Source organism: Fistularia commersonii, chromosome 20, assembly GCF_037954325.1.
Source record: "Fistularia commersonii isolate RoL2024-O1a breed Wild chromosome 20, RoL_Fcom_v1.0, whole genome shotgun sequence".
NCBI lineage: Eukaryota > Metazoa > Chordata > Actinopteri > Syngnathiformes > Fistulariidae > Fistularia > Fistularia commersonii.
Window position 1 is genome coordinate 10,862,866 of NC_141303.1, and position 14,691 is coordinate 10,877,556.

General features: G+C 39.3%; 1 protein-coding gene across 1 annotated transcript in view; it reads left to right on the forward strand.

The window, feature by feature from the left end:
• The first annotated feature begins 207 nt into the window (after window positions 1-207).
• kcnk3a (potassium channel, subfamily K, member 3a) overlaps window positions 208-14,691 on the forward strand; it is a 32,010-nt gene continuing 17,526 nt past the window's right edge. The window contains exon 1 of the mRNA XM_086166917.1: window positions 208-701. Coding sequence (XP_086023043.1) covers window positions 419-701 — 283 coding nt within the window. The 5' untranslated portion in view covers window positions 208-418. The remainder of the gene's footprint in view (window positions 702-14,691) is intronic.

The window sequence follows — 14,691 nt, forward strand, 5'->3', positions numbered from 1 at the left end:
AGTTCCTACAGAGGGATTTTAAATTATTTAACATACTATCTGAAAGAGGTGCTTTATTGGTACTATGCGAAGATCTACCTGGGCACAGGTGCGAAGTCTTTCCTCTCTGATAAATGTGACACTGGCAACCTCATAAAGGGGTCAGGCTGAGTTGTTCGTAGTATTCTCCCCTGTTGTGGCGTCAGATCGGGAAGGAGGGCAGGAGGGAGGGAAGGAGGGGCGGATGGGTGGAGGAGGAGAATTCCTGCAGCGGGCGGGAGGGACGGGTGGTGCTGAATGAACAGCTCCTCCGCTCATAAAGTGCCCAGAGATCCGCGCTCCTCCCGTCAGAGCAGCACAGCCATGAGCCAGCCGAGTTCCCCGTCCTCCAGACCCGCGCTGCCGCTCCGCCCGTCCCCCTGACGCGCACCGCGCCACCATGAAGAGGCAAAACGTGCGGACCCTGGCCCTCATTTTCTGCACCTTCTCCTACCTGATCGTCGGAGCAGCGATTTTCGACGCTCTGGAGTCCCAGAAGGAGACGAGCCAGAGGACGGAGCTGGAGATGAGGAAGGCGGAGCTGCTCAAGACCTTTAACTTGTCCGCCGCGGACTTTAACGAGCTCGAGAAAGTGGTGTTGCAGCTGAAGCCGCACAAAGCCGGGGTGCAGTGGAAATTCGCCGGCTCTTTTTACTTCGCCATCACTGTGATCACGACCATAGGTAAGACAAGCAGCGGTGGGGCGGTCGCTGGTGGAATCTGTAGAGGTCTTTCGGTGTAAAAAATTGGAAGGAAAAAGTTGAAATGACGGTTCATCAAGTAACTAAAGGCATACGTCACAGCACGGTAGATAACATACCAGAGAGGTGCCCGTAAAACTATTTGCAAAAGCAAAATCATTATTACATCGCTGAATCAAACAGGTGTTCTATATATCCTCATATATTGATATTCTCAGGCTCCACCTATTGCCCCTGCCCTGAAGTAGATTCCAACCCTGAAGTAAAAATGACTCATGATGCAGAAAAAGCCCACCGTATGGTTTTCTATTATATTAATTTCATTGGACCATATGATTTTTAAGAATGAACACATAGTAAAGCTTGCACAACCTGCAAGCAGTGACTAAAGCCGTCTATAAAATTCCTTTTGCCTTTTGTAGTTGATGGGAAAGGGCTGTACCTCAAATGTGTACTTGTGGTTCTCTGCTGCAGTCCGGCGTTCTTGAACATAATTTGATTGCCATAAATTCAAACCTCTGCTGTAAAAAAGGTCACGACTGAGCATTAACACATCGCAATCACACACACACACACATGCACACATGTGGAAATGGTTTCATCCGTACTTTAGTTTGGATCAAACGCCCTAAAGTTGAGTATTTTGCTAAACAGCGTATGAGTCTCATTTACTAGACCCAGAGAGTTGCATTGATCAGAAGTCTCTTTAAATACAGAACTGTGAGCCCAAAGCGTCATTCCTATAAATAAGAAATAATATTTACATTGTAACTTGCCATACTTTACTTGTTTACTTACTCTTCTTTTCACGACCTAACATAGTGACATCTAAAATGAAACCAGAAAGACTTAAAAGTGTTGCACATTTGTTTACCAAAGTGAGAGGCTTGCATGACCTATCTTTTACCTTGTGTGTCTTTTCATCCCTTCTTGTCAACATTTCTGAACTGAGCTTCCCACCAGTAGTGACTGGGGAAGCTGTCAGTCATGACCCAGTGTTTGTAACCCTATCAGATGGTGGCAGCTAATTGCACACCAACCCAACCCTAGTCTTTGTAACCGCATTCTGTAATTGTGAACCCTGCGGCAACTACAACCACAGGGACTGGCTTTTCAGGCTGTCATTACTTATTAATGACAACACCAGACCCTCACTATTCCAATGGCCTCCTGGCAAACAACATGACCATTGTAGATACTGTATATCCACGACCCTGCAGTATCCATCAGTGTGGCAATTTTTTAAGTTGTATCTGAGTCAAAGCTGTGATATATTTGAGTTCCAGCGGCTAAAACTATTTCCAAAACCAATGTATGAAAGTCACATTCTTTTTTAAAAATTACAATTAAATGAAGATAAAATCATTTTTGAATCGAGGCCTCAGGACTACCGGAAGATCTCCAGAGGTGCCCAGTTGATGGGAAATCTCCGAATCAGTCAGCAACATGAACAAAAACTACCTCCATGTTCTTATACAGGCTGTTCATTTCACAAAAGCTTACAAAATATCCTCAAAGGGTATGAATAAATATCTAACGATATTGTAGATAACTATAACATCCCTGCCAAAGGCAAGAGGGCATGACAAGATCTGGCCTCAGCTTGTTCTGGTAGTAATTTAACATAAGTGAAGAAGGGAGGCAAAGCCGTAATCAGTAATCAATCATCACTTTCCACAGAGGAAGGGGAGGCGGAGGGCAGGGTGTCCATTTACCCGCCAAGAGAGGGGAAAGATTGAAGCCATGTGAGAAACACCACATTGGGAAAACAAATGAGGTCTTTGCAAGACAGTGCCCTCCAGATGGCAGGAGTGCGAGGCAGCTCCACGCATGGTTGAAAACTGGGTGTGATAAAAGTCTGCGCTTCAGGGGTAAATCATAGTCACCCCACTTCTACCCTCAGACTGCCCTCCTCCTCAGGGAGGGGAGCTTCTTGTCATCACCACGTCACTGGGGCTGTGCGGCGGCTCAACCCCAGACTCTTCTAATGCAGTTCAAGGTCAGCCTGACCGTGTTGTGGACAAACACATAACATGGAAGCCTGATTATCACTACCATCAGATGTGTAAATTCATAAATGGCATTGAGAAATGAGACGGTTTTACTTACGAAATTATGTATTTATTTAATCAGTCAACTAACCAGTATGTAAGAAGTCACATGCTCCTTGAAATTACTGCAAAGGGTTTTCTTCTTAGTGAAAAAGTTTGGTCCAAAATGTTCTGATCAGATATTTAAGCAAGTTAATGGTCTCCTTTGTAAACTGCTTTACAAAGCTTTACCAATTTATGAGAAAAAAATCCTTATTGCCAATGCTGGGCTATTTTTAGTTGGTTTTCAGATTGTTTTTTTATGACCTGATGGTATTTTTTTATAGTGTTTTTCCAAAAGGTTTATGGTATCCCCTGAAGGACTTCTTCCTTATTTTCTTATTATTGTTCTTACTTGGAAGTTTATTTCTGAAACATCATCACTGACCTTTAAAAGAATTAAAAAAATGTAATTAATATACTTATACTAAATACTAATATAATCAAGTGTATCTTGCAGTTTGACCGGACATTGGGCAAATGTTCCCCTCTTGTCTCTGTTGATGTTTACAATATTATGACATCTGTGTTACAATGTCACTTCACCGACCTCCTCTGCTATCCAGCTTTGATGACAAAAAATTCACTTTTCGGAGCTCAAAAAAGTTATTACATGAGCAGTTCAAGCTATAGCTGTGTTGTAGATGCACATTTTTTGTCTATTAATTTATTTCCTCTATAGCCCAACCCTTTGATACTACTGGGTTCTCTTCACCCAGTCTTGTGAGTCCAGAGTAAATGTATGTGTATTGTTTTTGGTGATATTGTTTGATTAGCATGCGATTCTCCAATTAGTTGTACGGATACCGAGTACACATGCCAATTCAGTCGGCTTTCTAGACATCATCTTACATCCTCCTTTTCATGTTTCTGTTTTTGGTTAGATAAAAACTTTGCTTGAATATTTCTTTTTTTTGAACCACCTCCTGTTAAGCTCTTTTTCCACTGGGATCATTTGGCCATTTGATTCAGTGGCATGTGATGTCTGAAAATCACCTGCACTCCTCATATTAAAAGGGGCTTAGATCAGAGAGCTGAAGCTCCAGTTCTGCTCCTCTGTCACTACCAGTACATCAGTTGTTGCTGCACTGGGCAGCCAGCATGTCTGAGGGCACATTCATGTGTGATCGTGAGGCAGCTTTAGAAGAGCCGACATGCTCTGCAAATCCTCTTGGGGTCACGTTAACCAATGTCTCTCTATATGTGGATGAAGGCTGAATAAAATATTTGGTCTTTTCGCCATCGCTGGTACCAGATTAGATTCAGTGGCAGGCGTGAATCCATTTCTTTTCAGTTGCATATTTAGAGGGCACATCTTGAATTATAAATGTTAATTACTGACATTAGTATCATCATTATTATTCAGTCTGCTTAAGAGGCTAGTGCAGTAAATGGAAGAGTGCATGCAGAAAATAAGAAAATAACGTTCGGCAGCTATCCCACATGGACACCTATCGTTTTCAGGCAGAGGGAGAGGGATTTCTCAGCACAACCCCTCCACAGTAAATTTTGAAAAAGCACCTCAATACAAAATGCAACCTTTTAAAATCTTTAATTTCCACAGACTTGAAAAAGATTTTTTTTCCTACACCTGAATGTGCACGTTTTTCGGCAGACGTTACCAAAGAGACATCAATGGTGGGGTCAAAAGGTGATATTTCGAATAAGACATTAAGAAAACCAGTTGAAAACAAATAATAACCCTGTGTGTCTATGTGTGTGTGAGTGTATGTGTGTGTGAGTGTATGTGTGTGTGTGTGTGTGTGTGTGTGTCACCCTATCCCAAAACCTAGAAATAGTATCAACAAACTAAAAATTAGGATATGTTTAAAATATATGTCCTAATTTAAGTCATCTTAAAAGGATGTATGTATGATGCAATTGAGACCAACATCATTCAATTTACATCAAGGTAATACCATACTGATCAATTCATTCATTCATTATGTATTCAGCTAATCCTGCACACAGGTTGGTCAAGGCAGATGAAAGGTCTGGATCTTATCCCGGGACACAGGGTTCAGTCTGGACCAGTCAATGTGACAAAAACATTCAATCTTAGTTATAATCATTGACAATTTAGAGTATTTAAATAATTACTGCAGAAGGGAACTGGAGAAGTTGGAGAGAACCCAGGTAGACACAGTGGTTCGGTGGAACAGGCAGGATGATATGACATTTATGGAGTGTGTTCTTGCACCACATACAATACGGTAGTTTTGAAATGGTCTCCACTTTTTTAGCGCTTTTATCACCCTCAGGTTCCACAGTGTTTTACACTGGATCTTACATTTCCCCTTTCACAGATGCACTTATACCCTAATGGTAGTAGAGTTGCCATGCAAGGTGCTAACCTGACCATTGGGAGCAATTCTGAGGCTAAATGTTTCACACAAGGAGACTTTTGCATGCAGACAGGAGGAGCCAGGAATTGAACCGCCAACCTTCCCATTGGAGGAGCCACAATCAGACCATTTGCCTTTTCATTACTTTCTGCAATGCACATTTTTTAATTAACGTTAATTATATTTGAATCTGGTCTTTTCCAATCTGTTAATTGATGCAGAAATAGGCTAATACATTTTGCAGGGTATAATTATAAACCGCTAATTTGCCATCAAAAGAAATAAGAGAACCCTGCAAAATGTGAACACTGAAAGTACAAGAAGTAGGCGACAATTAATTTTCCCTTTTTCTGAGCTCACTACCTAATCTGCTGGTTGTGACCTCATCATTATCAAAACATCCATGTGTAGTATTGGGAAAATGTTTTACACAGAAAAAAGACTGACAGTAATTCTGAAGAGTTCTGTTTATTGACTAAATCTATTATCTGAATCTATTATCATAAGCAAAAACTTTTAGATGTTTTAAAATCCAGACAGTTTTAAAACCACTCCTCATGTACGCCATACACCACCTATGTGTGATTTTAAAATGTTTGTATCTAAAATATACAAACTGTAGAGAGTGACATTAGCAGTTTTTACTAAGTTTTTAATCACCTCATAGAGAAAAATCAGTAGTGGCTTTGCATTCCCATTGCAGTTGAGGCATATTTGAATTGGATGACATATTTTGACCAAAATATGGAAAACTGATACAAAGAATATTTTTTTCAACAAAGTATCTTAATTTGACAGGATATTGCAGCCTGCTGTGAGGAAAACTAATTGTTCAAAAATCTTCAGAATGGTAATTTTGCTTCTGATTCTTGGTGAATGTGGATAGAGATGCATATTTTACCATTCAATTAAACAATGGATAGGCATCATTTTACTTCACATTTGAACAATTACTGAGCTGATACAAACCAATCTGCTGCGCTTCCTCTGTGTATATGTGACTGAGTGGAAAAAGTAACTTTGTCTCTCCCTGAGGCTTGCATTACAGACCTTTGAAACAGATACAACAAACATTACCTTCCTTCATTCTTGTATTTTGCAGTTGGACATGGTCTGTGTCACTCATGACAGTCATGCTGATACCTTTTATACAAATAGTTAGCATCATTATTTTTTTTAAATGATGAGTGTTTTTGAAATTACACAACCTCAGTGGCCTCCAGTTGCTTGAGTCACTGCTGCCACAAGGTTCTCACGGAAACCTGAAGTGACTGACTAAGCGAAGAGAAAGATGACTAAGCTGTTCTTGCTTCACTTGCCCTTCACTCTTGTCAGTTAGGTTTAGAAAAAATCCTAACCCACACTCAGACAGAAAGAAGAGTGCAGTTCAATGGGACAATCTTCCTCCCATGGTCATTGTCAATTCTGTTGGAATAATTAACACTTGAAATTATCTCACAGAATTAAAGTCATGTATTTAAAAGTATGTCTACAACGTAGTCCTAGGAGGCCACAGGCCAGTTTCTCCCTGAGCCCAGATAAATGCAGAAGGTTGCGTCAGGAAGGGCATCAGACTTAAAATGGCCAAAACCAAATATGCGAATTGAACCTGAACCAAATACGCAAATTTAACCTAATGATTTCATACCAGATCGGTCGAGGCCAAGGTTAACAACGACCACCATTGGTGCCGATAACCTACAGGATACCAGTGGAAATTGGGCTACTGTGGGTCGGAAGAAGGAGAGGAGGAAACTGTGTTCAGCTGATGTGATTCGTGAATAAAAGGCACCAATTTAGATGAATGGCTGATAAATAAATGAAAATATCAAGACCTCATGCCTCTACAAATTTCTTGTAAATTGGTCAAATAGTATAATGTGATTCATGTACTTGGTAAGCAGCTGCTATGTCAATCACTTTTTTCTCTACATTTAATGACTCTGTTATGTTCTTACTTGGCCTGTGTTATAAGTCAGTCATATTTTGCACATTTTCAAAATTTCTTGCAAAGCCTTTTTTGTACCATTAGCAACATTAACATTTTTTTGATGACGGACAGCCAAATGCCATAAACTACAAAACAACAAAATTGCTCGGAATCTAATACATGCTCAATTGATTTCCCATGGGATCCTGTGTGAGCAGTTGTAGGGTTCAAGCCCTGCCTTGTTGCCAGTACAAGCCAACATTGTTTATAGAAAATGGAGGTACCTTGGTATGTTAGTCTAATCCTCTTAAGACATCTGGCCAGGGTCACCTGGAGTTTTGATTCTCACTAATAGATGTTTGTGAAGGGCAAAAATAACAGTGTAAATCTTTTTTTTACCAACCCAGATTAATGAGGGGGACATACTGGGTAACCCCATAGAGCATCTGGATGGTCTTGATATGAACACCAAATATTTGGGAATAATGATTTCCAAATTCCTGTTTGTTCAGTCCTCATTTCTGTGAAGTCAACAAGCAAAGCTGTAGCCTGCAGCATTTTGCGGTTACAATCTATCCAAATGTACCCATTAACATTTTCTGTCTTTTTTCCATGACTCAAAAGTTACAAATCAGTTACTTCCAAAATAGACAGTACAGTATTGACATGTGCAAAAACAAGCAAGAAAAAGCAAGAAAAGAAAAAATTGGTCAGGCATTTTTTCTCATTTCCTGACCAGACAGACAACGTGGCCAAAGAGCAAAGCTTCAGCCAAAATAGGCTCCAGAGCCGGACCCCTCTCATTGTACCCCAGCCTCAGGGCTCTGACTGCCCCTCTATTTCTCAGCTGACCTCCAGAGCAGACAAAAGATTTCTGCCAGGAATGGCAAAGCACAGATGGACATAATAAGGCACTAGGACAGTTATAGTTTATATAGCAATAACAATAATCAGTAACATATTCAAACTAGGGCGGCATCGTGGTGAATCAATTGGGAAAATTGCCCCGAATGACTGAGGGAACTGTTATTTGTCTTTGTATGTGGCCCTGCGATTGACTGGCGCCCAATCCAGGATGTACCCCGCCTGTGCCAGTGTAAAAAGGAGATGTGTTATCATGTGACAATTTCGGTTAAAAGCCTGGCACCTGAGCCCTTGAGACATTTTGGGTCAGACAAGTAAAAAGGGAAGTTGCAATAATCCGGTCATGACAAAATGAAGGCTGAATCAAAATTTGTCTTGGCTTCATATCATTCAGATGTAATTCAGATGGCTATGGATGAAATTTCTGTTAGATAAAATGTCAATATTCCCCACAAGAGCCTCGATGGACTTCCAAGTCTATTTGTTTAATTTTTTATAAAAAGTTTTTAACTTCCAGCCTTTGAAATGACAAAGTCAGCGAGTACTAAGCATGTCAAGTCCTGACAATCTGTCAAGTAGACACAGCTGCATGTCATTTGAATAAAAATAGAAAGAATGATGTACCCAAGGGAAGCATGTATAAGTTAAATAAAATGATTCCCGAGATCGAGCCCCAAGGAACAGACTGTAATTTATAATAGAATATTACGGGAAGTAATGACAAAGAAATAGAAACTCCCATTTGACAGGTAAGAAGACACCCATCGAAACATATACCAAAAATCCCCGGCTGCTGCCCATGCACAAAGGCGCAAAGGCGCAATGACGCAAAGGCGGAAAGGCACAAAGGAACAAAGGGTCAGAAGACCATTCCTTCATTCACAGCTGTTAAAATATTCGCACAAAGGTCTTACCACTAGTAACGACTTATCAGTGTTGTAGATGGAAGGCGTACTGAGAAAATTGTCCTAATTTGCCCTCATAGTTGCTGATTTTATGTACACAAAGAATGCTAACTTAGTATTTGTCTGTTTTATGCTCCGTGGGTTCAGTGTAAAGTTGACCAAAAGTCTGATTCATGAAACAAACCATTTGTATTTATCAGACTTCATCATCCATTGGGAAGGAGATTGGCGTTTCACCAAATAAAATAGTACACAGTAGTGAGAACAGAATCTGTTTTACTTTCAGAACATAAATATACTGAGCATGGAACCAGTGCTTCAATTGAGCCAATGGTCTTCCGTAAAGTTTATTTGGTCGGGGAAAAGAACTATTTTCTTGATTCTCCTCTGAATGGAAGGAGTCTTAACATGTCACATCCTTGAGCAGTGATTAATGGGCTTATACACTTCCCACAGATTTTAGTGGGAGCTGTACATTGTTACTAGATTAATGTAGAAATCTGCCATTAAAAGAGGTGTGATGGTATGTGTGTGTGTTTTATCAAACATATACAAAAAATGTATACGAATACATAAATTTCAACGCTGGATTGTTTGCTGCATTTTTCATAAAAGTTTATTTGACTGAATAATTTTGAATTTTAAATGGTTAATATGGGCGCCATGGTGGTGCAGTAGTTAGCGCTTCGGCCTCACAGCACGAAGGACCGCGGTTCGATTCTGACAAGGGGACCTTTCTCTGTGGAGTTTGCATGTTCTTCCTGTCTCTGCGTGGGTTTTCTTCCAGTTCCCTCCAGCAATCCAAAAACATGAAGTAGGTTAATTGGAAAAAAAATTGGGATTATTGCCCCAAGTGAGTGAGCGAATGAGTATTTGTCGGTATATGTGGCCCTGCGATTGACTGGCGACCAGTCCAGGGTTGCTTGTGTGCCCCGTCTCTCGCCAAATGACAGCAGGAATAGGCTCAAACATCTCCCGTGACCCTGAGTGCAGGATAAGTGGCAGACAATGGATGGATGGATGATTAATATTAGGTGCATGGCACATTCGTCCTTTGAGAGAAGAGTTGCTGGCTTTGATTCTGTTTCTCAAATGATACTGTGTCACTTTGTTTTTCCACTTGTGACCTGAAAAGGAAAGGTATTGAGAACGTGTGTGTGGTGTGCAGACGTGATTCCAGGAATGATGCGTGTACTAAAGCTGTGAGTATCAGCTGCAATAGCAGTGGAGGGTGTTTACATGGAAAGTTCAGGATTGATGGAAACGGTTTGCTTACTGTTGATTAATTACTGTGAAACACAAACCTTTTGTACCCACATAAAAAAAGTCACCAAAGAAATGCTAAACAGATAAGCTCTAGAGACAGAAATTAGCATTTAGGAAGTGGAATTTAGAAATGAGGCATTAAACTTGCAATTTTATGCAAGGGTTTTCTCTAGTATATAACAATAAGATTGTGGGGTACTATGTCCTGAATAATGATATAATAATATTGTTTTTTGAAGATGAAGGCTGCATTTAATGTGGAAATGATACGCATCATATCTTTAGATAAAATGCAATACATTACTTTCACAATGATGTCTTTTAAATTTCTTGATTATTCTCCAATGACAGAGTTGACATATTCTGTATTCTATATATTGAATATATTGCATATCAACTATAAATTGAATGACTGAAAGAATAAATATAGAAGCCTTATTCTTTAAAAACATCCTTCACACAATTATAACACTGCAGGTTTGATTGCAAGCTCAAGGTTTTTCCCATTCCTATAGAAGGATTTTCTTTTTTTGTTTTTATATATTTTAGAGCATTTGTATCCAAAATTTAACTCGGTTTCATTGTCTTGATTGACAAAAAGATCTAATGAACATGAGATGTGAGCTGTGAGTGCTTTCAACCTTATCTATACTCCCTGAGATTCCTCTTAAATGCTCTCCTTAGCTGATGTTCATGTAACAGCAGCTATGAGCTTTTACATACTGTATATCAAAGACTTGGGAGTCATTCATGATGAACCCTGTGAAAAAGCTTTCATTGTGTTTACCAAATTATGCAGAAATGTGTGAGAAGGCATTGAGAAAGTGGTCTTGGTAATTTCCTAACTGATGCATAGGAGACACAATAATGTAGTCCACTCTGAGTTTCAGTTTGTTTGCATTTAAATCTGAGCTTATGAAACATTTGCAATAAGAAGCTCATTATATATACATTACAATTGTGTTGCCTCTTTATCAGTTAGTTTCAGTATGACACACTCTCAGTTCCATCTGCAACTACATGCAGATGTACCTGTCCAGTTTCATGCAAATAAATCTTTCATTTCATTTCATCAAAATGTATCCATATTTAAATTAAATTTTAAATTTCACACAACCACAGTAGAGATATTCTCCCTTAGAATCACATTGTGTCATGACGTGCCGTTTTCACACACACATCTTTCAGAGTGGATGGTTATACCAGCTGACTATGTGTTGATCATGTGCCCAAAGCCCTGAGCTGTTTCCCCAGTGTCCAAAGACCATGGACCTCCAGTTGCATTAGGTTTTCTGCCTCAACACATACAAGTGCCAAAACAATTTTTCAACATCAAGCTTGGTAAGCTCCTCAGCCGTGTAGAAAGTGTCTAAATACTGAGATGGGAGGTGAAATGTTAACACTGTATGTTTATGGTTGAACAAAATAATGGAGAGCTTTCATTGACATCCTTATCCTAACAAGCTGAAGTATTTTTCTCGCAAGTCACCAGCTTCTGATGGGCTTCTCGCAAGTCACCAGCTTCTGATGGGCTCGGAATCCATCCCTGTCCAAAGAGGGGAATTGTAATGAATGCTTTGGTAACCCTGGCGTTATATTAGCTTTACGCCACTCCAGCTGTCTCACAGCACTGGAATGATTTGGTCAGACATTGCCAAGCAGCTGTAGCTCGTCTGGCATATACATGGTCTCACAGGGGAATTTGTTTTCCAATTTGTTTTCAGCATCTGCTTAATCTCTCCAAGCTAACCTGGTTGAAGTCAAGTGTCACACACTGTGGTCTAATGATAATAACAATAAAAGTCATAGGTGAATTGTGTTTACCCCCAAGGGCTAGACTTGAGTGTGAGCTTATGAGCGCACATTTCATCCCACCCCACCACATTTAAAAAGAAAATTGTCCGCTGCCAGCCTTTTTCCTGAGTGTAATTCTATATAATATCACACTGTCAGAGGTGATACCAAACAGCTAGTGATGTAATGCAATCGGTCAGAGATGCATTCATTCACCCATCATCCATTGAAGCCATTCCTACCTCTATTGTGATGAAAGCCCCCATGGATTGAGGACGTCAGGACACATATCAGCCTTGGATTTGCCCTGTTATTTCAGGTGTCTGGGCCACTGGTGCCCCCCTCTTCCCTCCTCTAATCACTTGCCAGAACATACTTCCAAATGTAAAATGCTTCTTAGTTATTTCCGCAACATTTCTAGTCCTTCTGTTCCATTGTACACAAAGAATGTCTTTGCCAGTCTATCTAAACGATCTCTCTCGCTAATATTTCAAAGTTGTCGACATGATATCACACAATCTGTGATGTGCAATAGACACGGACATTTTTAAATTAGTTTCAGATGTAAATGTATTACTCTTAAATAAGCTTGTTGTCAGCCTGCTTTATTTTCCTTAAAAATCTCATTACAATCAGCAGTATACACATAGAAAGACTACTATGTAATCTATTTATTCATTTATCACTTGGAAACAAATCAACATCACCAGGGCCTCAAACATTCAAGTTTTATAGATGAGTGAATGTGTGCTTTTTTCAAACTGTTTTTCCTCCTAAATTTTAAGTGCAGCTGCCCACCCTCACTCAAGGTTAATAGGAAACATATGTGTGCAAACAATGTTCTAAGTTTCCATCTCATCCTTGATTCTACAGGTCAGATGTCCAAACCATTTTTGATGTGACACATTTAGGTTTTAGCCTGCTCCTTAAAATCAGATGTTCAATAGGCTGTCATGGAAAACTTTGAACAGTGCCTATTGCAGGACCAAAGAAAGAAAAAGTGGAGGTGAACTGTAAATAATTTGTCAGTGCTTCTGTTTAATTGAGAGGTTTCTTAATACTCTTTTAACCAAATACAGCAATATCTGGGATCAGGCCTCCTTAAGTATTTCTTAGTGATTAGTCAACAGCTTAAGCCCAGTTAACTGTCAAATTAAATATGAATGTAAATATATCCTTAATATCAATTTCATAAATCTTAAGTTGAGGTTGACATTCCTTGCTCAGGGTTTTAAAGCCCTAAGATTAAAATCCCCATAAGATAAACTGTGTTTATGACTTTGCGCTTCGTAAAAGGTTTGACTTTGACTCCATAGTGATATAATGACCCGTCACATCAATCGTAAAGGGGGCACTTTTTAATCTAAAATGCTGATGAGCATAAGGTATCACAGCACATTTTATTTTATGGCACAGGACATTATTTTATATGTCAACATTTAAAACTAAATTGACAAAAGGGGTGGTACTGACAGAGGAGCACATCTGAAAACTCACCTGATACTTCAGTACCACGGACAGTGCCATGGATTCATCAATACATAATATGGCAAGGTTATAGAATTTGTCAAATATAGAATTTGGTTGAAGGAAACCTTAATTTGTTCAGGTATCAATGAATCCGGCAGGCGAAATAAACATATTTACCTTGACAACCCTTCAGCAGCTCATGCACCCGCCCCATCCATTGCTCAGGGATGAATACTTCAGATGGTATTCCCCCTCAAACTTCACCCTGAATATTGATTTCATGTTGTTATGAGCGGATCAATAACTTCAATTCAATTCTCAAATTGTAATATTAATATCTGTGCAGGGAACCCTTTTTATTTGTTTTTAAAAGAAACCCATTTTCTATTCTGCTGTCAAATGGATACCAAACTGGCTTCATTAATTTATCAGCCACAAAGAATGGTGCTGATGCTGCTAATGGCTGTATTGTGGAACTATTTCTATTTTCAAATGGGTAGTCAACAGTTTTGTAATGAATGCAGATGGTGAGGTTCTATGGCAACAACATAGAAAAAACCTACTGACAATTAAAATAAGTTATAATCTTGCACCTTATATTTGATCCCAAATGAATAATAATAATCAACTGCAGGTAGTTATTCTCTCACTGAAAAATAAACACAGAAAATTGATTCCTGGTGTAAAGGAAATGTTTCCAAGGAAGATCTGTTTGCATGACAGGAATCAATTTTTATTTAAACAATCATTTTAAAACGAATGGATTAAAGTTCTGTAAACATTAATAAAACAAGAATCATTGATTAATAAAACTTCTATTATTATTGGAATACTTGCGATGAGATCAGATAAAATTCAGATTACAAATTATATCACAAAATGACAGTAAAAACAGTCAACAGTATGAATACGAACAATGTAATAATATGTGCAAAGTAAAAATGTCTGTGGAGGTTCTCAGCCCTCTAGGTCGTGGTCACTTCATGTCAAAATCTTCTCGTAGCTATTGGACTCTAAGGTAAAAATATTGATGTAATAACTTATTAAAGCTATATGAAACACAATAATCAAAATATCTACTGTCGTCTCTCCCCGTTGACCAGGGGAGCAGTTAAAGGCTCAGTGTCTTGTTGAACAACACTTGAACGCACTAGGAGGAGACAGGAGTCGAACAAGGAATATTCGGTTCCAAGGACGATTGCGCTACCTCCTCCGCCAAGCCACCCCTTATTATTACCTTTGTGAGACTGTGAGGTGTTTATTGCTCTATCATGACTTATCCAATTCTTATTGCAATTACCAGTAACA